General features: G+C 41.2%; 1 protein-coding gene across 9 annotated transcripts in view; it reads right to left on the bottom strand.

The window, feature by feature from the left end:
- Window positions 1-15577: 15577 nt before the first annotated feature.
- ZNF674 (zinc finger protein 674) overlaps window positions 15578-25212 on the bottom strand; it is a 30402-nt gene continuing 20767 nt past the window's right edge. For 7 of the 9 annotated variants that reach the window (XM_072956233.1, XM_072956236.1, XM_072956232.1 and 4 more), the window contains one exon: window positions 15578-17089. In XM_072956233.1, coding sequence (XP_072812334.1) covers window positions 15591-17089 — 1499 coding nt within the window. In that variant the 3' untranslated portion in view covers window positions 15578-15590. Of the gene's footprint in view, window positions 17090-20421; window positions 20572-25212 lie in introns of those variants that run through there. The other 2 variants (XM_072956240.1, XM_072956235.1) reach the window with 2 other exon arrangements.

Raw genomic sequence — 25212 nt, 5'->3', positions numbered from 1 at the left:
CTTCTCTTCTGTGGATTCGTAGATTCCAACAGCCAGACAGAGTGTGGGCTGGAAAGACACCGCGGCACGTTTCTTGGTTCCTAGGTGCCCAAGTCCCACCAGGAAATGCGGGCACTGCCGGAGCAACCACCGCACGGCCTCTGCCACCCTGTCTCTTCCAGGCCAGCACTCGTTCCCGCACAGTCAGCAGGTGGGGACGGTCTGAGCAGGGCCAAAGTCCAGGTCTTTCTACAGCTGGGGCTTTCTCTACTGTCCTCAGGACATGGCCACACTAACTCTACTCATCTTTTCCTGCCTCCTGACAGTGGTGTCAGAAGAGGTTACCAGGTCACCTCTCCTCCGGAAATAAAGAGGTTAGGAGCTGTGAACCTGGCCATCGTGTACCAATGCACCAAGAATTCACAGTGGGGGGCAAGTCCCACTCACATGCCTGGCAGAAAACAGACTCTTCTCCGGGGATTTCTGCACAAGGCTTGGACAGTCACTTCCCAGGGCACCTCCACGTTGCAGATTTGGGCCATGATTCGTCCAACCAACCTGGGGAATATTAGTTAAGGCGCAGAGGGGCAAGGGAAAGAGAGGGACAGGGCAATATGTTCAAATGGAAAAGTAAGTAACTGTACGTTGGCTCCCATGACTGCTTTTGTCACGTGCTTCTGTGCAGTGCCTGGCACGTGCTGGCTGTCGCACAGGAGGAACTGGGTGTACTGGGCCCAGGCCCCGCTTGCCCGGACCAAGGAGTCCTGCTAGTCACCAGGCACAAGCCCACAGCACACACTTGGCCTCTTTCCTCCAGACCCTGACAGGAAACAGAAAACTTGCCTCAAGGGCACTACAGCCTTTTTCGGCAGGCCACGTTACCCGCTGGCCTTGCCAGTGGAACAGCTCTCCCCACTTCATGCTCTGTTTACAAAAACGCAGGTTTTCCAGAGACCCCCAGGGTCCCAGAAACTGCAGCGCCTCGGTTGCTGTCAGGAGAACCAGGCATCACGGTTCCCTCCTCACTTGTGCATGCTGCCGGCCCTGCAGTCCAGCTGCCAGGTGCTTCTCCAGGCCCCTCCCCAGGCTGAGCCTGACCCCTGCTCTCTGACCCCTGACCTGAGACCAGAGCGCCGACGGGCCGGCCCCGCCCCCAAGATGGCCGCGCCCATGTGCCGCGGTGGGCGGCCACAGGCGCCGCTGCCGCTTTTCTTAATCCGAAGATTTAAGGAAGCAGGCGAGCGTGGCTTTGGGGACTAGAGGGGCGTGACTTCCCCCGGGAGCGGAGCGACGAGGAGGCCCGGCCGCGCCGCGGAACGGATTGGGAGAGCCGGCCTTGGCCTCGGAGGCGGAGCCCCGGGTCGCGACGTCTCGCCGCCCCGAGACGCCTCCCCGGCCTTCCGTGGGACTCGTCGCGGAAAATGGTCGCAGGCTCTTGTCGCTCCATCTAGCTTAAGAGGGAACCACGTCAGAACCTTTGTCCCCGAAAGGACCGTGTTGGGGCATTGAGTGATAAGGCCCGAGGTGAGTGTTCGGATCAGCGAGTGATCGGTTCATTCAGCGGCTTTTTACTGAGGGCCTAGTAAATGCCCGGCACCACTGTGTTTCACATTAGTCTTCACAGTTGCCCTGTGAGCAGGTACTACGATTTTGTTCATTTTGCACACGGGAACCTGTCTGAAGTCACATAGTAAACCCAGGGGATCCGTTTGTTGCCAGATCTGCTCGGAGTCTTTACTCAAAACCCACCAACCACCACCTTTAGCAGGAGTTAACATAAATTTTTAAGTTAAAGGGTCCATAGATAAGAAAGGAAGCTACAAACAAACAAACAAACAAACAAACAAAAAACCCCAGATGGAACCAACTGGGACCAAGAAGACTTGGAATCTGAACTCCAACAAACCCTGAGTCTCATTTTACATAGATTTTACTATATTAGCATATTAAATGACACACCTACCAGAGGGCCATGACTGGACATTAAGGACTGAAAAAAAGGATAAAAAGAGGTTGGCACCCCAGTCCCTTGGAAAAACACTGCCCCTTCCCAGGTAGACCAATGCATATGCCTCCCCATCATTAGTCTCACTCCTCCTCCCTTTGTCTTTACTCTTTAAAATTGAATCCCTCTCACTAGGTGGGCAAGAAGTTGATCTGTGGACTTAGTTCCTGGTTCTCCATTCTTTGGCCACTGAAAAAAGCTTGTGCTGTTTTGATCTCTGCTTGGGATTCGTTACTGGGTGCTCAAACCCCAAAGGAAAGAGAACCCTACCCTGCCGAGGCAGAGAGCCTGGCCAGGCTAGGGCCTGAGAAGGGTCCATACGACTTAACTTGGTAACCGTTTTTCTTCCCCCTTCCCCACATAGCATTTAAGCCTTTCTCACTAACATACCTTAAATTTACTTACCAACTTTATTGCTTACTGTCTCTCTCTCTCCCTTGCTAGAATATAGCTCTACATGATCAGGAACTGTGTTATTTGTTTCACTGAATATCCAATCCATAGAACAGTAGAACAGGCACATAGTAGGCACTAACCTCTTATATTGAATGAATAAAAGCTGCAGAGCAGGTAGGCAGTTTGGTTTCAGAGCCCAGACTCTCTATGAAGTAAGGCAGTTGTACCTCCTTGTCTGACGATAATTGAACACTTAACAAATGTTAACTCTTAAACCTAGAATGAGGCACTATGCCTCTTTGTGTCGAGTGGGTTTTCCTCAACTCTGCTCCATCATAGAGGTTAATTGCATCTCTTGTGTGGTCATTGCCTTTCCAAGGTCAGAGTCCATTAATGAGACTGATGCAGGAAAACGGATATGGGACATGAGGAGGACCGTGTCCCAGGTCTTGATGGAGCCCCTGGGATGTCCCCTGCCAGGTGTGGGTCCTTGGCTTCACGCAGGAAAGAATTAAAGAGCGAGCCACAGTTGAGTAAAGGTAGATTTATTTAGAGAAACAGCAGAAGGCAAGAGAAAGGCCATAAGGTGTGGGGGTTGGGTGCTCAGATTAAAGTAAAAGTAGGTACATACTCCACAGAGTGTGGGCCATCTCCGAAGAGGGAGAGAGAGGGGCAGTGGCAGCCATGAGGCACTGTGTTGCCAGTTTTTATGGGCTCAGTGGCTTTGTATGCTAATAAGTGGAAGGACCAGTCTAACTAGCCTGGGGAAGGGGCTGGGATTTCCAAGAAGTTGGCCATTTCCCACTCTTTGGCCTTTTGTGGCTAGCCTTGGGACTGTTATGGTGCCTGGGGGCATGATATTCACCATGCTAGTACCTTACAGTGAGCATATAATGAAGCTCAAGTTCTACTAGAAGTCAAATCTCCCACCATCTTGAGGCTTAAGGCTTCCTGGGGGTTGAATCTTTTGCCATTTTGATGTTAATTGTTTTGTTCTTTGAATGGCTGTGCCCTGCCCCGTTCCTGTCTCAAGACCACTGCTCACCAGCCACCAGACTCCAGTTTATCTGCCATGGGCTTCCTTAGTTAATCTATAGAAGACCCAGTCTGAGGCCTCAGAAGGAAGTGAGTGAGTTCCCCAGGTCAGAGGCAGAGATATGGTGCTGAAGGGATGGTCCCAGTGGGGAGGGTATAGCTCAAGTGGTAGAGCACATGCTTAGCATGCACGAGGTCCTGGGTTCAATCCCCTGTGCCTCCTCCAAATATAGATAAATAAATATACCTAATTACCTCTCCCTCATAAAACAAACAAACAAAAGCACAACGTGAAGGGATGGTCTCAGCAGAGAGGCAGAGATGTGTTTGTCTCTGAATCCTTTGGTCCCACCTCCTTAGGAATAAGACAGCTCCTCTGAGGGGCCTTGCAGGAGAAGCCTCAGCTCCAGACCCCAGGGCAGTCAGTGGGAGGAGGCTTACAGGACAGCAGGTCCTAGAAGAGCTAGACCTACAGCGTCCTCTGTCACTCCTTCCAGCTGAGAGAGAGCAAGGCTGTCATGGTGACTCAACTTCCAGCCACCACGAAGGACTAGGTGACAAAGGGCAGCTGAACCCCTCTTGGAGGAGAAAGAGAGATGAAATTTGCAGGTGTTTGGAGACATTGCCAGGAGACATTGCCTGCAAGGGCAGGACTGGGCTGGGAAGGATCACTACCAATCTCGTTACTGAAACAAATTGGGTCCAGCAGCAGCCTGCCTGCAGTAAAGGCAATTTACTGACACCGGGTGGTGATGAAGTTAAGTGCAGCATTTGTTGCAGGGTGCCAAGCAAATTCAGGCAGCTAATGCTCAGAAGAACAGAACTCTCCGAAGGCTTTCAGAAACAGGTTTTTAAAAACAGGGTGAGGGAGGTGGGGTTGTGTGGGGGGTGTGTGATCAGCTTGTGGACATTCTTCCGATTGGTTGGTGGTGAGGTAATTGGGAGTCAACACCATCAACATTCTGGTTCCACCTGGTCTGGGGTCTGCGCGCTTGCGGTCAGTATGCAGTTAACTTCTTCCACCTGGTGGGGGTTTCAGTGGCTGCAAAACAGCTCAAAGGGTATGGCTCAGAGTATTATCTATAGCGCTTGAGGGAGAATTAAAAGGTCCTTGACTTTGTTTAATTGCCAAAGTATTATTATTTTGCCTTGTTTGACTGTTTTCCTTTGTTTCTGCATTTTCTCACTTCTCTGATTAAATTTATTCTTTGGAACTCAGGGAAGGCCTAGGAGGCTAGAGTTTTCTGCATGCCAAAGGCAGGCAGAGGACATGGGGTGGGGGTTCTGTCCCAGGAAGGCCCCATAGGGTCCTGCTTGGTTACAGCCTCACAGGACGCTCCCTTCTGCTGACACACTTGTGTGCACACCTGTGCGTCCCTCCTTTGCCTTGGGCTCTTTCTGGATTTAAGTCAGTCCCATAGTATGAACATCCCTCCTGCCTTTAGCAGAAATTGCAGACTCTCCCTCGACCTTGCCTAAGTGCAGAAAAACTTTTGTTTTGTTTTTTCGTTTGGAGAATTTCAGAGTAGTCTCTAGGTAGGGTGTCACCTCGTTCTGTGGCCTCATTGTGATGCTACTGTAACTGGGCCTGAGAACATGACTCATTAAGCTCCATGGTGCTGAACGCTGTTATCCCGATATAAGGCAGGGGATGCTACAGTAGCAAAGGTTATTGAGCAAAAAAACTCCTTGCTGAAACTTTGTTTTGAAAACTGCCAAATAAGGAAGAGTTTGGCACTCAAATGGACATGATGGGAAATGAGGAGGTTTAGGGGAGAAAATAGGGTGGTGGTGGGCCAGTGAAGTGGGGGGAGTGTAATAGGGAAGAACAAATCTGACGCCATGTTGGATCTTTGTTTTCACTTGCACCTTTATATTCTATTGCTTTTGCTACAAGTTAATCACTGAAGGGATGTTGCCTCTAAGCTTAAATTATGCATAATGGCCCATCTGTGGGAATCCTGCCTCCCAGGAAATGAGCTTTCAGCTAAAATACCTTTGTTTAGCTTGTAGGAAACCTCCTGACCAAGCCCTCCTGTGAATGGCTGTGGGCAGGAAATTAACACCTCCCCTCCGGAGTCTGACTAGAAACAGGACTTTACCCTCCCCACGTTTAGTATAAAAGAAGCCTGAATTCTAACTCGGAAGATGGTTATTTGGGTCAGTAGTCCACCATTTTCTCAGTCTGCTAGCTGTCTGAATAAAGTTGCTATTCCTTGCCCCAACAAATCTCTTGATGGCCTGTCATGCAGCGAGCAATACAAGCTTGGACTTGATAACAGAAGGAGCAGGGGGCCAAGGTCAATGGTTTCCAGCTCCATGTGGAACTGAAAAATGTAGGGCCCTTAACTGGCCTCCTCAGCCCCTCCCTTCCACCCTGCGTTCTCACCTCTGGTTTGTCTCCTTCCTCCAAACCACAGGAAGACGTCCCCCTCCAGACTTTGCCCAGGGTCTATCACCTCTAGGACTCAGTGTGAGAACAGATGATTTGTAATAATGTCTCCCTTTTATTTTACTAGTCATTAATATTTACTGTCAAAAATGAGAAAATGCAAGTAAACAAGAGAGGAAAAGTGAAGTCACCACTCAAAGGTAAGCAGTGTCAACATTTTAATAAATGCTCTCCCTCAAAACATGCATACGGCTTAACCAGCGAGATCACACTTGCTTTCTTGTAACCTGCTTTTAAATATGTCAAGAAATGAGAACAAGAGTCCATTGCATTTTACACATGTGGTATTTCCCATTTTGTATGTCTTTTTCAATTTTTAATTTTTTTATTTTTTAGGAGGAGTACTTAGGTTATTTATTTATTTATTATGGAGGTGCTGGGGATTGAACCCAGGACCTTCTACATGCTAGGCACGCACTCTACCACTGAGCTATACCCTCCCCTCTTGTGTGTCTTATTTTGTAACTAATTCCCTTTTGCTGGAGGTTTCATTGCTTGCAAAGTGTTGAAAGGTAGAAACACCTACCATGAACGTCCTCGCAGCCTGTGCTCATTGATGATTCCTTTTCTGTGGTCAATTTCCAGGCATAGAATCCTTGAGAGAAACGAGGTGTCAGGTTGTTAATGGCTTCCGAGTAGAAGTCCTTCGACACGAGTCATACATCTGTCCAGGAAGAGAAAATAAATTCATGTGCAAAATCCACAGGGGCTTCACCGTGTCCCAAGGGAACAGGCTGGTGCTACCAGGCCATGTTTCCAGGTCATTCCCCCGGGGCGCGGGTGATTGTTAGGCTGCTGGTGGTGGTCTCCTGGCTGGATGCACTGATCTCGACCCGCCTACTTCTGCCTTCGCAGATCTCCATCCTTTGTCCGGGCAGAAGCAGATGGCCCTGTCCCAGGTGAGTTCCTACTTTACCCCCTACTTTTTTTCCAGTGAATTTGAGGCAGCAGTTAGGAAATTGTATTGCAACCTTGAAAAATCTGTCAGTCCCCTCGCCTCTGGCTGTTTTCTGTTCAGCCTGCAATCTACCTCAGGTTTCTCCAATCCTTCCCCTTCCCACACACACACACACACACACACACACACAAAACCAAAAAAAGTTTAGGGAAAAAAAGACTTTCTTTATCTACTTGTTACTCTGGGAACTGCCCGTCATCTTTTTTTCTTTTCCCTCTCAGAGAAGATTGTTTAAATACATAGACTCATCTTGCTTTTTCTGTTTCTTCACTTCCAGTTCACTTTTTGCTTTTTCATCATGTTTAAAATAATGGAAGTAAGTCCACATTTTGTGTTCTCACCTGCATAAAAAATAGTATCCAAAACACCCTACTTCTTCTCCCCCCAGGACCACATTCTTCCCCAGAGATGCCCACTGTGAACAGTTTGGTGATAACGAGCTATAGATGCATTTAGTCAGTTTCACTGAAAATAGATACATAAGTAGCGGTGTGTGTGGTTTTGCACAAACGCCATCATAGTCCCGTACCTGTCCTGCTTTCCCCACCTGGTTATATTCCGGGTGTTGTTCCCCATCAGTATATAAAGGTTCTTTCAGTTCCTACCTCCTGGTATGGCTGTATCATTGAACTATTCCTCTATTCATAGATATTTGGGTTTTTAGTTTTTATACCATGATTAACAGAACCTCAACAACAGCTATTTGCTCAGTAGTACACGAATTGTGGAAGTTTCACATGGAAATCAGATTTCTGACTGAAAGGTATTCACACTTTAAATTTCTCCTCCCAAATCCTTCATAGTTACTGCTTTCATTAATTTTTAGAGACCAGAGAATTCCTGTGATCCAATTTTCCAGGCTTTTGTAAGATGGAAAGACACCCAGTTCATTTTCTGAACTCACTTAATTTTAAATTCGATGAAGAGATGACAAGAAAGAAAACTATAGACCAGCTTCACTTAAGAACATGGATGCCAAAATTTAAAACGTTTTGGAATAGAATGTTAATAAATTGAATTGCACACTTTTAAAGTAATGCATGCACACGGTAAAAATTTCAAGCAAAAAAGTTTGTTCAAGTAAAAAATAATTCTCCCTCTCCCCGTGTCCCCATGTCTCCTTCTTCAGTGTTCTATACATTCTTCCAGAAATCATGTATGCATATACACTAGATATGACTCTCTTTAAGAAAAATTTTTATATAAATTAGAACACATTCTTGTTCTTTTCTTAATGATCATTCCATTGCACTAGTACATAGCTTGTCCCAGGGATCCTATACCGTGGCGCTGTTGCCATCTTGGGCCACATTATTCTTCATTGTTTGGGACTGTCCTGTGAACATCTGTAGCAGCTTCCCTGGCCTCTACCCTCTAAATGCCAGTAGAACTCCCTCCCCCAGTTTTGACCATCAAAATGTCTCTCAATAGATGAACAAGATTTTACTATATAGCACAGGGAAATATATACAAGATCTTGCGGTAGCTCACAGTGAAAGGGTTTGCTATAATGAATATATGTATGTTCATGTATGGCTGAAAAATTGTGCTCTACAAAGTTGTGACACAACATTGTAAACTGATTATAACTCAATAAAAAATGTCTCTCAACATTGCCACATATCTCTTGGGGGACAAAATTACTGAAGGTTTAAAACCAGGCATCTACCTCGTTTACAAAAATGGCCACTTGACATTCTATTGGATGGAAAAAAACAAACGGTATTTATCTTTCTCCTGGTGATGTACACTTAGGCTATTTCTAGCCTTTTGCTACTATAAACAATGTAGCAGTGAATATCCATGAACCTTCTAGTTTGTATACACTTGAGTATTATCTTTCTAGAAGTGACATTTCTAGGTCAATGGCTATACACAAGTTGAAATTTGATTTAAGATTGTCAAATTGCCCTCCAAATAGCACGGACTGGCTTGCACTCCTAGCAACAGTTTGATGCCTTTCCCCATAAACAGGCAATCACAGTGATTTTCGCCATTGTGAGGGGAGAAAAGAGTGGTGCATTTTAATTTGCATTTCTTGAATTGAGTGTCTTTTCACATTTTCGAATGCCATTTGTACTTTTCCCTTTCAGATGTTTATTGTAAGTTGTTTGCCCATTTTCGTCTTGGGTGTGGAATTACCTTGATTGCTGATTGCTAGCTCTTTATGTTAATAAGTCAATTAGACCTCTGTTGTGTATGTTGTAAATATTTTTTCATGGTTTATCATTTGATTTGGCTTATGTATCTTGGAGAGGAGACACTTAAATTTTCATATGTGTATTTTTATTGAAGTATAGTCAGTTTACAATGTGCCAATTTCTGGTGTACAGCACAATGCTTCAGTCATACATGAACATACGTATATGTGTTTTCATATTCTCTTCTACCATAAGTTACTACAAGATATTGAATATAGTTCCCCGTGCTATACAGTATGAACTTATTTATCTATTTTATGTATATCAGTATTTGCAAACCTCGAACTCCCAATTTATCCCTAGACACTTAAATTTTTAAAATGTGGTCAGATTTCACAATCTTTAGTGGCTTCTGGATTTCATGTATTGCTTAAAAAGGCTTCTGTGAGTCAAGGTTATAAAAATGTCACTTTAATTATGTGGAAAAGGAGTGGTTAATGAATGATGGTGGCAGAATTGAGTCTCCATCTGGCTGGAAACAAAGCTAGGCTCTTCTGCATCATATAAGAGTAAAAACACCAGACTGATTAAGGAACTGTACAACTAAATCACTATGCTATACAGGAGAAATTAATATAACATTGTAAATCGACTATACTTCAATTAAAAAAGAACTACATACATATTTGAGGAATTAGATGAAAATACAAGAGGATATTTGTATAGATGACCTTGCTTAGTGCAAGAAATATTTTTAACAGGGATGCAAAACCCAGAAACCATAAAGAGAAAGGTTAGTCAGATTAGACTACATTATAATGTTAACATCTGTACAGTCAAAAGGCATTTTGAGGCTGAAAATACATTCAGTGCATATGGTATACAGAGGATTTATATACAGAAAATGCAAACTGATGATATAAAAAAGACCAAAAACATGATAGAAAAATAGTCAGATAGATGGGACAGGCCATCTATAAAAAATGAAGGATGATGACATAAGGAAAGTTTACCCTCCCTAGTTTTCAAGACTAAGGAGCAGGACTCATTTTTATTCTTCCTTTTCCGTTGCATTCTAAGAAATGAAACCTGTCTCAGCCCTTCTACTACTAACTGTTTGCCTTCCAGGTAGGTGTAGGTGTGTGTATATATGTGTGTGTTTGTGTTGTGTGTGTGTGTTGTGTGTGTGTATACAAAAAAAAATCTTTGCACGGGTTGTTTTTAATGAAAATACGCTCCTCCTAGGCATACTCTGAATTTTGCTTTTTTTTTTCATTTAACAAAAATATATCAGACATCCTTTCATGTTAGCTAATTTTTATAACAGCCATTTTGGAGTACAGCCGTAACAGTTTATTTAACCACGCTGCCATCCTCCCAGCCTAGATGCAGTTTGTTGACTATTAGGGGTCATCTTATCAGAAGTAAGGTCACCTGGTAATATAGCTGTCAAGTCACCATTCTTGGATTCTCAGGAACACAGGATATTGAGGGTCATCTAATTAGTTAAATTATTTTTTTAAAATCGAAGTATGGTCAATTATAATGTGTCAATTTCTGGTATACAGCATAATATTTCACTCGTACATACATTATTCGTTTTCATATTCTTTTTCATTATAGGTTACTACAAGATATTGAACATAGTTCTCTGTGCTATACAGTAAGTCCTTACTGTTTATCTATTTTATATATAGTAGGGGGTATCTGTTAATCCCAAACTCCTAATTTATCCCCCTTACCCCTTTCTCCTTTGGTAACCAGAGTTTGTTTTCTATGTCTGTGAGTCTATTTCTGATTTGTAAATAAATGGATTTATGTCATTTTTTTTAGATTCCATGTATAAGTGATATCACTTCTATTTCTGTTGCTATGAATCTTTTGTCCATTCTATTGAGTTGTCTTTTCTTAGCTGACATTGAAAAATCTAGGGTAAAATCCTACAAAGGGCACTGCTGTGTTAAAGGTTACTTGCCGTGTATATTTTGATGTATATTACTCAGTTGCTCTTTCCTCTCCCCAGAAGGCAGTCAACAGTTTATAACTTCTTTGGTGTTTTTCTACACATTTGCCTGCACTAGGTATTAACAACCTTTTTAACATTTAAGAAGCTGAAGGGTATCACTAAGTACTGGAGATCTAATGCCCAGCATCATGATTGTAATCAACAGTACTGTGTTATAAACTTTAAAGTTGCTAAGAGACTAGATCTTCATTATTCTCACCACACAAAAGAAATGATGACTGTGTGACATGATAGAGACACTGTTCGCTAAGGCTGCAGGCATAATCATATTGCAAAATATAAATGTATCAAATCAACATGTTGTCCACCTTAAACTTACACCATGTTATATGTCAATTATATCTCAATAAGAAAAAGAATCTGAAAGGTGATATAGTATACTATTATAATTTTATTTCCCATTCCTCCGGTTATACTATATTAGGTTGTGGTCTTTTTCTTAAAGACTTCTTAGAATTTTAGTGTGTGAAGGAAATTAGATCATGGTAATGTATTTTACGTTTTTTTTTTTACCACTTTGATATTGATGTTGAGAATTTCAAAAATTATTTTCTTTCTGCTGTTTAGAAATTTCTAATGTCTGGGTAGTCAAGTTTATCAGTCTTTAGCTATGTGTCTTCCAAATTTGGGGATGGCTTAGAAAGACTTTTGCTGCTCTAAAATTATAAAAACTTATAACTACTAATTTTATAACTCTCTTGCACACATTTAAATCTCTAATCCACTGGAAATTTATTTTGGAGTTCGGAGTGAGATAGCCCTAATCCAGTTTTATGGTATGTTTTTTCCCCATATAAATACCTAGCCAGATTTTGCTAATGACTTCTTTTCTACAATGATTTGAGATACTTTTACTATGAACTAAATTCTGACCCTGTATGTGTAGGATCTGTTAGTGTTTTTTTTTTAACTATCTTCATTGTCATTACTGAAGTATAACACTGAGTGTAGTATTAATAAAACTCTTCTCATTTGGGAAATCTGACCTTGAGTTAACCTAGTTTTAGGTTTGCATCATTGGAAACCCAATAATGGCAGCTGTATTATCAGGTGTTGTTACTTATGATAACAATGACTCCTGATTAAACCAACTGCATCTGGACTGGGAGGACTGTGCATAACTAAATAGCTGGTGGGAAGCCACAGATTTTTTTTCTGAGTCCAATGTAACTCTTACAACTGGGCACGTCCTTTGCCAGGACCCCGTAAGACATGCCCGGGGGCCTGTTACAAGAGATACTGGTATGTGGAGAGGCTTCCAGCTGCCAGATCCCACCTGCACTCAGCAGTGTGGTCTTGTTCCTGGGCACCTCAACTATCACAAGGAGAGAGGGTCGGGCAGGAGGAGCTAATAGCTCCTGGACTGCACCGAGAACTCCTCCTGCTGGCGACACATGCCTGTTACTGCCCTTTGTCACACTGTTTCCTGTCTCTGCAAAGCTGAGTAAACTGGTGTGACATATGCCTCGTGGGTGCAAAACATCTCCCTGAATTGAAGGCCACCAAGTGTGGGTGGGGCGGGAGGGGATCCAGAGTGTAAATAGGTGGGTTATTGCTCTCTGATAGGAATTTGGGCACTTAGAGAAGTAAATTCTTGTTTGGTGGTGACAAGACCAAATGCAGACCTTTCCTTTTTTTTTTTTTTAAATCTCAATCTGCTGACCAGGCTAGTTACTGTCCTGTTCTTCACCTCATGATTGATTGGTGAGGATTAGCCCTGTTGGTCATGATTGAGTAGCTGTGTTTAGAACTGTTTGTTCTAGAACTGCAGCGAACTGGCTTCTTCCTCTTCTGGGTTCCCTGCCCTACCTCCGTCATTGCCCCTGGAAGGCAGCTCTCCCTCTTCCCGTTTCATGTATGAGTTTGTCAGTGTTGTTTTTCTCCCTCTACCAGCCTGCAGCTCCTTCCATTAAGGAGGTGTTTGTATTTATTAACCTTTCTATCCTCAGAACTTACCAGTTTGGTCTCTAGTCAATAAACGTGTTGGAAGAAGGAATTTCCAGGCTAAGATACTTCTAACACTCCATCTCTTTCTCCTTAGAGTTTAAAATAATTTTAGTTACATAAGCACCTTATATACTACACTGTGTTGAACTGTGGGTGGTGAACAGCATCAGAACAACTACACAGAGAAAGGCAATGCAGTGTCCAAAACTGTGTGCACGGAAACCAGCCTGCGTGGATTTTAAGCCCTAATTCCTAGCTGTGTGACCCTGGCAGGTGACCTTACACTCCATGAGCCTTACTGTCCTGTCCTCAGCTGTCAGGGTTTTCCTGGGTGGTGGGGAGGATTGAAATCTTTCTCCATGTGAAGGACGTAGGGTGCGCAGAGTGGGCATTTGATGTGACATACTGTCTTGTTCCCTGGGTCGATCACTGGGCTAAACAGGAGTGCACTGTTGCAGGAAATGTTGACCCTCAGGGATGTATCTGTGGACTTCATCCTGGAGGACTGGCAGCTACTGGATGCCGCTCAGAAGACTTCTGCAGGGATGTCACGCTGGAGAATCAGAGCTCAGTCTGTTGGGCTTATTTCTTTTCACTTCTCGTCTCCATGGTCTTGCCATCCAAGTCCCACTCTCTTAGCTCTGGGTTCCCTCAAGTTCTAGAAGCCAGCTGCAATTCCATGCCACATGGACCTCCTCAGCATGAGTGCTTACTTCATCAGGACAGCAAGGAAAATTTCTCTCAAGTCTGCTCAGATGGAGTCTCATGTAACAGTCACGGGAGTGACATCCTATACCTTTGCCATAATCTGTTGGCTGAAAGCAAGTCTCAGTTCTGCCCACACTCAAGGCGGGGAAGATTATATAGGGCATAAATCATTGGAATCACTTAGTCTGTGCCTGATACAACTGCTGACATCAGGACAAGGTGAATATCGGAGTTCACAAACATCACAGTGAATAGAGCTTTCTATTTGGAGTCAGAGATCAGTTTGGTCTCATTACTCAGACTTTCGACCATTTGCTACAGCTCTCCTCACCTGTAAAATCTGTTAGCTGGTAATTTATGCCACAAAGGATTTTGTGGCTACAGAGTAGAGAACTATGAAGACACTTACTTTTCTCCAAAAAAAAAAAAAATCGCCTACAGATATTAAAATCACAGGATACCCATTCTCTAGATGCAAAATATATACTCAAAACCATACACTCAGATAACCACATGGAAAACAAATAGGCAGTATGTATACATATGTGAAAAATGGGGTCATTTTAAGAGGAGAATGAGGTCATCTATTAATGACAAAGCTGAACTAGAAAGTGGATGGGAAGACAAAATTAAGTATGCACAAGATCAAACATTTTGTTGGTAGTTTCTGGAGACTACGTTCAAAAAGTTAAAAAAAAATCATCAATAATCCTAATACACAAATGATAATCTGCTTAATAATTCGGTGTTTCCTTCCTAGCTTTTTGTTCGATGTGTACAAATACATGTGCATATAATTTTACTCAGCATAAAACTATTTTTCTGCTACCCAGAATCACTGATATAATGGTGCATATCCATCCTTGATTTTTTTTTACAATGTGAATCACGTGGTACATTGTTTTATAGTGTTTTTTCACTTAACCAGTTACCATGAACATTTCCCCAAATCTTCAAATGTAACTTTTAATTAGTGTATACTATTTTACCTTATTGATATGTCAATTTTTAATCAATTGACTATTGGATATTCAGTTTTATTCTTTTTTTCTATTTTAAATAATATGGCATTATAGGACATAATCTGAAAATTAAACATCTTTTATTGACACATAAAATGAGGCATAAAATGTAACCATAAAATTATTACTCTTTCTGAAAAGACAAAATATTAAGTTGTAAGCACTGTTCCTAAGTGAGGTGTGTCAAAGCTTACTATATGCTTTTTCTGTAAGGGGTTTGCATTTCTCCACTGAAGGTGTTGATGGATACGTGTAAGATCTCATGTTTGAGCGTCTTTGTTTCAGGGATCATGACTCACCCTCGCTCACACCACTTAAAGAAGCAATTTTTCTATTTGCTTAAGAAATGAACAGAGTTTGCTAGGATTAATAATTTTATGCTTTATATTGTTCTTTCAAAAATGTCATACTCTACTCCACAGTGAACATGTTTTAATGTTATGATTGCGTGCTTGTTTGCAATTTCTGCACCTTTCCCACAAAATGTGTGGCATAGAATATGGAACGTATTTCTCATTTATAACAGTTTCCTAAACTCATTAAATTCTTAGCTTTTCTTCAACATAAATATTCTGATTGGCAATGACATTTAAATTCTTTCTAGTCTTTCCCACATCAATCTATTCACAGTTTTGCCACTTTTGAATTCTCTGATATACAATTCTCCACTCATACGTAAGAATTCTGGGTCAAAATTGTTAAAAAGTATTAAATGCTTCTGGAATTATATTTTTGTTCCTTTTATTAATTAAATGAACATTAAATAGTATATGAAGAGTTTTTGATATTGATATTTATAAGGTTACTCTCCAGGATGGATTTTTATATATATATATATATATATATATATATATATATATATATATATATATATATACATACACACACATACACATATATGGTATAACTAATGAAATTATCTCACTCAAAAGTATATGAGTAGGTTTTCTCTCCTGTATGACTTTTCTGATGTTTAATGAGAGTTGACTTCCCACTGAAGGCTTTGCCACATTCTCTGCATTGATAAGGTTTCTCTCCTGTATGCATTCTGTGATGAACAATGAGAGTTGATTTCACACTGAAGGCTTTCCCACATTCACTACACTCATAGGGTTTTTCTCCTGTATGAATTCTCTGATGTTTAATGAGAGTTGACTTCCTACTGAATGCCTTCCTACAGTCACTGCATTCATAGGGTCTCTCTCCGGTATGAATTCTCTGATGTTTAATCAGTGGTGACTTCTCACTGAAGGCTTTCCCGCATTCATCGCATTTATAGGGCTTTTCTCCCGTATGAGTTCTCTGATGTACAATAAGGGTTGACTTCTCACCAAAGGCTTTCCCACATCTTCTGCATTCATAAGGTTTCTCCCCTGTATGAGTTCTGTGATGGACAGAGAGGTGTGATTTCCCACTGAAAGTCTTCCCACATACGCTGCATTCATAGGGTTTCTCACCCGTATGAATTCTCTGATGAACAGAAAGGTGTGACTTTCCCCGGAAGCCTCTTCCACATTTACTGCACTTACAAGGTTTCTCTTTTGTATGAGTTCTCCGATGTTTAACGGATGTGGGTTTCTCATCAAAGGCTTTCCCATGTTCACTGCACTCAGGTTTCCCACCCGTATGAGTCCGCTGATGTTCAAGGCTGGACTTACCACATTTGATACTTTCATAAAATGCTTGTCTAATGTGTGTTTTTTCATGTCTAATGAGGTGATAGGAACTCTTAAAAGCTTTTGCACATTCACCACATACAAATGGTTTCTCTCCTGTGTGAGTTCGCTGATGTTTAATCAGTGTTGACTTCTGGATAAAGGTTTTCCCACATTCACTGCATTCATAGGGCTTCTCCCCTGTATGAGTTCTCTGGTGTGCAATGAGGGTTGACTTCTGGCTGAAGGTTTTTGCACATTCACAGCATTCATAAGGTTTCTCTCCAGTGTGAGTCCTCTGATGTACGACAAGGTTTGCTTTCTGGATAAACACCTTTCCACATTCAGAACACTTAAAGAGTTTCTCCCCACTTTGAGTTCTTGGACTTTTATTGAGGGCTTGCCTATGGTGGAGGGCTCTTCCATGTTGATTAGGCTCAAAGAATTTCTCCCCAGGTTGAGCTTTATCAAGATTAGAATGGAAGCATAATTTCCAATCTGCCTTATCTTCATCACTTTTCTTTCTTACGTAGCTTCTATTTTGCCTAGGAAAGTTTAAATTATGTTTTGAACACTTTCCCCATGAGTAATATTTAGGGAGTGTTTGTCTTATAAAGTCTGTGCTTGGAATGATCGTTCTGCATGTTCTGAATTCTTGCCCACTCCCATCCTTCAGTGTTTCCTTATCTATGGATGCAGCTTGCCACAGAGGTTTGTCTTGGCTTTCCTTGTGGTTATCTATCTGGTCATCAACTTGCCAGACTTCTGGGGAAAAAATGCAATGAATCATCAAACTTGCAAATATTTCTACTATAATGTTAAGGATAAAATTAATTCATAAATGTCCTGCTGTGAACTCTGATTAATGGGCTGGAGCTGATACAGATGAACCCTCCCTATGCTCTACCATCACCACCTCTCTTGTCTGTAAATACAAAGAAATGCTGGCTCATATTTAACAAAAATAATTTAATACCCAGTCAAGCTTTCAAAATCATGAAAAGAAATCTATTAGATATCAGAAGTGAAGTGGGAATTTAAAGTGATGGGGTGAACAGAGATGGAAGCTTGAGGATTTGCAGGAGGACCCAGACCACAGGGCACAAATGTAGGGGAGACTGGAATGTAATTTGTAGGAACAACAGGGAACATCCAGGTTTGTTAAACAGGAACCAGAAAGACTCCCCACTGGTCAAGGAAATTGGAAAGAAGGATATTATAAGAAATCAAAAGCCTAGTTCTGTAACTCAGTCCAAATGATTATAAGTGTAATACAGAGCTCACAAGCTGAAAAACTGAAAATTGTTATTAATAGGTTCCTAGCAGAGGCAAGCTTTCCAAAAGATATATTATGTTTTTATAGCTGAGGGCTCGTAGGATGTCTACGGAATACCAATTCTCACTGGAGTTCACAGTAAAAAAAAAAAAATTAACAACCTCACAAGGAAATGAAACATCATGAGAGAAATTTGGCAGATCCATTTAAAGGTACACTCATTCCTAGAACAATAGCCAGTAGAACCATGTGGACTTCAAAATAAATACATTTCAACTATTCAAAGAAACAAGGTAAAAACTAGACTATGGGGGGAAAAACCAGGAAAATTATATATAGGCATTATTTTAAAAACTAAATAGAGAGGGTGAACAGTAGACAGAAGTTGAAGTAGTCAAAGATAAAGACAGATTTAACAAATTAGATGACAGATCTTGAGAAATCATCCAGAATGTAGCATGAAGAGCTAATAATAGAAATATGGTAAGAGAAATAGTGAAATGATAAGTTCCAAAATAGGTTTAACAGAAAATCCAAATGGAAGACCAAGAAAATGGGGGAGGGGCAATATGCCCAGAAACAGATTAACAGAGCCACCCTAAGACTGCTGTCCTTAGAAAGTCCAGCTTGCAAGGTTGGCCCTTGGCTGACATCTGGGAATTTGGAGTTCAGGAATGTCCTCACCGTTCCCTAACTGATATAAGGCTGCTTGTACAAACAATGTGATTTAAGTGGAACTTTTCCTTTCCTTTTGGGAATCTGGAATTTTGGTATCCGCTAGGCAGAGCTTATGCATGTGACGGCGCTGAGTCTCTAATGGGCTTCCCTGGGCATAACCATCACAGACGTGTTGCTGTGTTTCCACTGCTGGGAGAAGTGTGCCCTGTGTGACCCTAGATGGGAGGGAGAGAGCATAAGGAACCCTGTACGTGGAGTCCGCCAGACTCTGCTAGTGCCTTTCCCCCTTATGATCCAGTTGTATATTCTTACTGTGTTGCTGTAATAAATCTTAGCTGTAAATACAACTATAATCCGAGTCCTGGGACTCCTTCTTGAGAATCTCTGAATGCGCTGCTGATCTTGGGGACCCCAGTCCAGGCAGTATTTGAAGAGACAATGACTGACAGTTGTCTGGTATGGAAGAAAGGCATGTATCCTACCCTTGAATGTCCAGAGTCCTGAGTGTGGTAAATAAAAGCAAATCTGCACCTAGACACAGTTCTGTGTAACTGCAAGGCTTTAAAGTCAGAGAGTAAGTATTAAAAGCTGCCATGGGGAAATTTAAAAAATCATTGATAAAAAACCCAATTAGATCAATAATAGATTTCATCAGCAAAAAAAGAAGCCAAAAGATTAAAGACTATTTTCAAAGTCCTGAGAGAAGCTGTCACCTTAGAACTCTATTCCCAGATAAACTATTGCGATGAAAGATGACAAAATAAATTATGTTTTTGGACAGGGAATCTGCCACACACAAAGGCTGTTAAGAATAATATTTGGTATTTGAATTACTCAGGAGGAAAATTACCAAAGAGGAAAAAGGCAAGGGGGAGGGTAAGGTAAATCCAGCAAAGGCAGGAAAAAAGAGGTAAAGAACGGAGGAGACAAGGCCAAGATGGCAGAGTAGTAGGACGCTCGTAGCTCACCCTCTCCCACAGATACACCAAGACTCACATCCACAGACCCACTCAGCCAACCAGAGCACCCGTGGAACTCTGACAGAACATCGCCCTCTTCTAAAGACAATAGACACCAAAAATCTGGTAGGAGAAAGGAAAAAAAGAGAAAGACGAAAAGGCAAAACAGTGCTAGACAGGTCCCGCGGGGAAGGAGCGGCAAAGGAGGACTGGCCCTCGTTTGCTGGGTCTCCCCTCTCCAATGGAGAGGCCAGCGGGACGGAGTGGGAGCCTCTGAGGCTCGGATCTGTACGGAGCAGCCCTTGATCGACAGAACTAAGTTAAACGGGCACAGAGGGTCCCTGAGACACCCAGCCCGAGACCCGAACTGGGAGCTGGGGGCCGGGACAGGCTGCCGGAGCCAGGTGGAGGACGGGGATGGCTGCACTGAGGCAGCCCCGGGGAACTGCGCACTGTGGATGAGTGCATGCACAGGGCAGAAGAACCTGGGCCCTCCATGAAACAGCACGGCTGATGTGCCCTGGGGGTAAGGGTGCATACCTCCATCTCTGAAAACCCACGGAAGGTTTTCGAGGAGGAGAGGCAGGGCTCAGGCGCTGCCGCCATATCCTCCAGCACTTGGCACCCAGGCGGGGGCAGGGGCGAAACCTGAGTCCACGCCTGGGGGCTCGGCAGCCTCAAAGGCCAGTGACATATTTGCAGCCCGAGTCAGATAGGATCTTTCTGCCCTGGTGCCTCGCAAAGTTCTCGCCGCCAGGACAAACAAGGAGCTGAGTTTGGACATGGAGCAGGGGCGGGGCTGTTTCACAGTCTTCCCAGGGCCTGCCTGTGGAGCGCCAACCCAGGGCGGAGCTGCGGAGCGACCAGCACCAGGGGACAGTGGGTGGCCCCCCGCCCCAAGGCACAGCGCGCAGAGGGACGGAGCGACCTGCACCAGGAGATGGCAGGTGGCCCCCCGCCTTTCCAGCAGGAATGCTGTGCTGGGAGGGGTCGTGATCTGCTTGCTGACAGGCACTGGGAGCAGCACAGACGAGGGCACCACTGAGGAGCCTCTGGAAACAGCAAGCTAAGTTCATGAAATGGCGAAGACAGAAAGACTTCTCACTGCTGGTGGGAATGCAGTTTGGTGCAGCCACTGTGGAAAACACTATGGAGATTCCTCAAAAGACTAGAAATAGACTTACCATATGACCCAGGAATCCCATTCCTGGGCATATATCCAGAAGGAACCCTACTTCAGGATGACATCTGCACCCCAATGTTCATAGCAGCATTATTTACAATAACCAAGACATGGAGACAGCCTAAATGTCCATCAACGGATGACTGGATAAAGAAGATGTGGTATATTTATACAGTGGAATACTACTCAGCCATAAAAACCAACATAACGCCATTTGCAGCAACATGGATGTTCCTGGAGAATGTCATTCTAAGCGAAGTAAGCCAGAAAGAGAAAGAAAAATACCATATGAGATCGCTCATATGTGGAATCTAAAAAAAAAAACAACAAAGCATAAATATGAAACAGAAATAGACTCATAGACATAGAATGCAAATTTGTGGTTGCCAAGGGGGCGGGGGGTGGGAAGGGACAGACTGGGATTTTAAAATGCAGAACAGATAACCAAGATTATACTGTATAGCACAGGGAAATATAAACAAGATCTTGTGGTAGCTCATAGTGAAAAAAAATGTGACAATGAATATATGTATGTTCATATATAACTGAAAAATTGTGCTCTACACTGGAATTTGACATAACATTGTAAAATGATTATAAATCAATAAAAATGTTAAAAAAAAAAGAGCACACAGTCTCCAGGAGAACACCCACTCCCCACCTTTTTTTTTAAATTGTTTTTACCTGTTGTATTTTCTATTACCTTTTTAATTTTTACTTTTTAAACAATTATATATCCCCCCAGTTTTAATCCCTTTTAAATTTTTCTTTTAAAATATTATTTAAAAAAATCCATGGCACGTAATTTTTCTCTCTCTTGGTTTTGATCTCCTCTTATTAATTATAAACTTGATTATATTACTTTTTCCTCTTTTCTCCTTTTTTAAAGGTTTTTAAGAGATGTCTCAACCCGATGCTATTCTGCTTCAACTTGCTCTTCAATTATTCATTATACACTGTTTTCAAACCTTTTCTCCTCCCGTTTTCCAAAATTCTCTCTTTATCATACCTTTTTTTAATCTGTTCTATTTTTATTACATTTTTAAATTTCTACTTTCTAAACAATTGTATATGCTTCTAGTTTTAACTCCTTTTTAAATTTTTCTTTCTAAACAATTGTATATGCTTCTTTTAATTCCTTTAAAATTTTTCTTTTAAAGTAGTTATATTACTTTTTTTAAAAAATCCACCTGATTTCATTTTCATTTATTTTGGGTTTGATCTCCTGTTATTGATTATAAATAGGTTTCAAATATCATTTTTTGATATTGTTCCTTTTTTTAAAGGGCTTTTAAAAAGATGTCTCAACTCAAATGCTAGTATGATTCAAATTGCACTTCTGTAATCGATTATACACTGTTTTCAAACCTTTTTTCACCCTTCTTTTAAACATCTCTTTCTCTCTCTCTCCTTTTTTTATTTTTTAAGTTTTATTCATACATAGGCATTAGATAGATAAATAAATAAACTCCTTTAAGGACCACAATAGATAAATGATCTCCATAAGCCACAGTGCCAGAGAGATATGAGCAAGATGAAGAAGCAGAGAAACCATTCCCAATTAAAAGAACAAGAGAAATCCCTTGAAAGAACAATCAATGAAATAGACATCAATAGCCTACTAGATGAAGATTTCAAAAAAGGAGTGATCAAAGTATTGAAGGAACTAAAAGAGATAGTGTTTAGAGATACAAAATATGTCAAAAATGAAATCGAAGCTATAAAGAAGAGCCAAGTAGAATTGGTAAACTCACTGGCTGAGATGAGAATGGATCTAAAGGCTGTGCAAAGCAGACTAGATAATGCAGAGGAACAAATTAGTGACCTAGAAGACAGGACAACAGAAAGCACCCCATCAGAACAACTGCAAGATAAACAAATAAAAACAAATGAAAGCAACATAAGGGACCTGTGAGATAATATAAAGTGTGCCAATCTTCGCATAATAGGGGTCCCATAAGGGGAAGAAAGATCAAAGGGGATTGAAAAGGGTTTTGAAGAAATCATGACTGAAAACTTCCCAAATTTAAAGAAGGAATCAGATATCCAAGTACAGGAAGTTCAAAGGGTCCCAAACAGGAAGAACCCAAACAGACCCACACCAAGACATATCATAATCAAGATGGCCAAAGTCAAGGAATAAAGAAATGATCCTAAAGGCAGCAAGAGAAAAGCGAAGAGTGAGTTACAAGGGAACACCCATAAGGCTCTCAGCTGATTTCTCTACACAAACACTATGGGCCAGAAGGGAGTGGCAAGATATACTCAAAGTCCTGAATGAAAAAAAGATGCAGCCTAGGATACTTTATCCAGCAAGGCTATCCTTTAGGATAGAAGGAGAGATAAAGAATTTCACAGACAAGCGAAAACTAAAAGAGTTTAGCAACACTAAACCCATGCTAAAAGAAATATTGAAAGGTCTACTCTAAATAGAAAAGCAGCAGGATGCTACAGAAATGAGAAACTCATAACTGGAAAGGTGGTAACTCATGAATTACAAATAAACACGAAATTGTAAAAGAAGACATCAAAATCATTAAGAGTGGGAGAGGGAAGCAAGAAAATACAGAGTATTTTTTTTCTTTCTTTTTAAAATTTTTTGTTTTCGGTAGGATGGGTTTGAGATATAGTAACGGGCTAACAGACTTACAGAAAAGGGTAACCACAAGCCAAAAACTTACAAGGGAGTCACAAAAACTAAATAAAATCCATGATAATACAAAGGAAAATTACCAAACCACAAAAGGAAGAAGAAAGGAACAAAGAGGAAATACCAATTCAACTACAAAGATAAGTTCAAAATGGCAATAAACACACATCAATCATTAATTACTGTAAATGTTAATGGACTAAATGCTCCAGTCAAAAGACAGAGTGGCAGACTGGATAATAAAGCAAGAACCTTCAATATGCTGCATACAAGACCCACTTTAGGGAGAAGGACACATATAGATTGAGAGTGAAAGAATGGAAAAGGATATTCCATGCAAATGGAAAAGCCAAAAAATCAGGTGTTGCAGTACTGATTTCAGGCAAAATAGACTTTAAAACAAAGGCCATAAAGAAAGATAAAGAAGGACATTTTATAATGATTAAAGGAGTGATACAAGGTGAGGATATTACACTCTTTAACATATATGCACCCAATATAGGAGCACCTAAGTACATAAAACAATTACTAACAGAGATAAAGGGGGATATTGATGGGAATACAATCATAGTTGGAGATTTTAACACCACATTAACATCACTATACAGATCTTCCAGACAGAAAATAAATAAGGCAACAGAGAAACTAAATAATAGAAAAGAAAAATTAGATTTGGTGGATATTTTCAGAGCATTACACCCCCCCCCCAAATAGGACATACATTCTTTTCAAGTGCACATGGAACATTTTCTAGGATTAATCATGTACTTGGGCACAAAAGAAACCTAAACAATTTTAAGAAGATAGAAATTATCTCAAGCATCTTTACTGACCACAATGCCATGAAACTAGAAATCAACAACAGAGAAACAAAGGAGAACAAAAGGAAAGCATGGGGATTAAACAATATGCTATTGAAAAACCAATGGGTCAATGAGGAAATCAAAGCTGAAATTAAAAAATACCTTGAGACAAATGAAAATGAAAGCACAACCACACAAAATTTATGGGACACAGCAAAGGCAGTGCTAAGAGGGAAGTTTATAGCGATACAAGCCTTCCTCAAAAAAGAAGAACAATCTCAAATAAACAAGTTAACCCACCACCTGAATCAATTAGAAAAAGAAGAACAAAAAGCCCCAAAAAGCAGCAGAAGGAAGGAAATAATAAAGATCAGAGAGGAATTAAATACAATAGAGATTAACAAGACCATAGAAAAAAATCAACCAAACCAAAAGCTGGTTTTTTGAAAAAGTAAATAAAATCGACAAACCTCTGGCCAAACTCACAAAGAAGAAAAAAGAGAGAGCACAAATTAGCAAAATAAGAAAGGAAAATGGAGAAATTACAACAAACAAAATAGAAATACAGAATATCATACGAGAATATTATGAAAAACTACATGGAACCAAACTGGATAACCTAGAGGAGATGGACAAGTTTCTGGAAACATACTGTCCACCAAAACTGAATCAAGAAGAAACTGAACACTTGAACAATCCGATCACTAGAAAGGAAATAGAAATAGCAATTAAAAACCTCCCTACAAATAAAAGTCCAGGACCGGATGGCTTCACCGGGGAATTCTACCAAACATACAAAGAAGAACTCATACCAGTCATTCTCAAACTCTTCCAGACGATTGAAAAGGAGGGAATACTCCCAAACTCATTCTATGAAGCCACCATCACCCTGATAGCAAAACCAGGCAAAGACACTACAAAAAAAGAGAATTATAGGCCAATATCACTGATGAACATAGATGCTAAAATCCTCACCAAAATTTTAGCAAATAGAATCCAACAACACATAAAAAAGATTATACATCATGACCAAGTGGGGTTCATCCCAGGGACACAAGGCTGGTTCAACATACGCAAATCAATCAATGTAATACATCACATCAACAAGAGAAAGGACAAAAACCACATGATCATCTCAATCGATGCAGAAAAAGCATTTGATAAAATTCAACACCCATTTATGATAAAAACTCTCACCAAAGTGGGTATAGAAGGAACATATCTCAACATAATAAAAGCTATATATGACAAACCTACAGCCAGCATAGTACTCAATGGTGAAAAACTCAAAAGCTTCCCACTAAAATCGGACAAGACAAGGATGCCCACTATCACCACT

Source organism: Vicugna pacos, chromosome X (genome assembly GCF_048564905.1).
Source record: "Vicugna pacos chromosome X, VicPac4, whole genome shotgun sequence".
NCBI lineage: Eukaryota > Metazoa > Chordata > Mammalia > Artiodactyla > Camelidae > Vicugna > Vicugna pacos.
The sequence above is the reverse complement of the archived record's forward strand: the minus strand, read 5'-3'. Positions and strand labels throughout refer to the sequence as shown.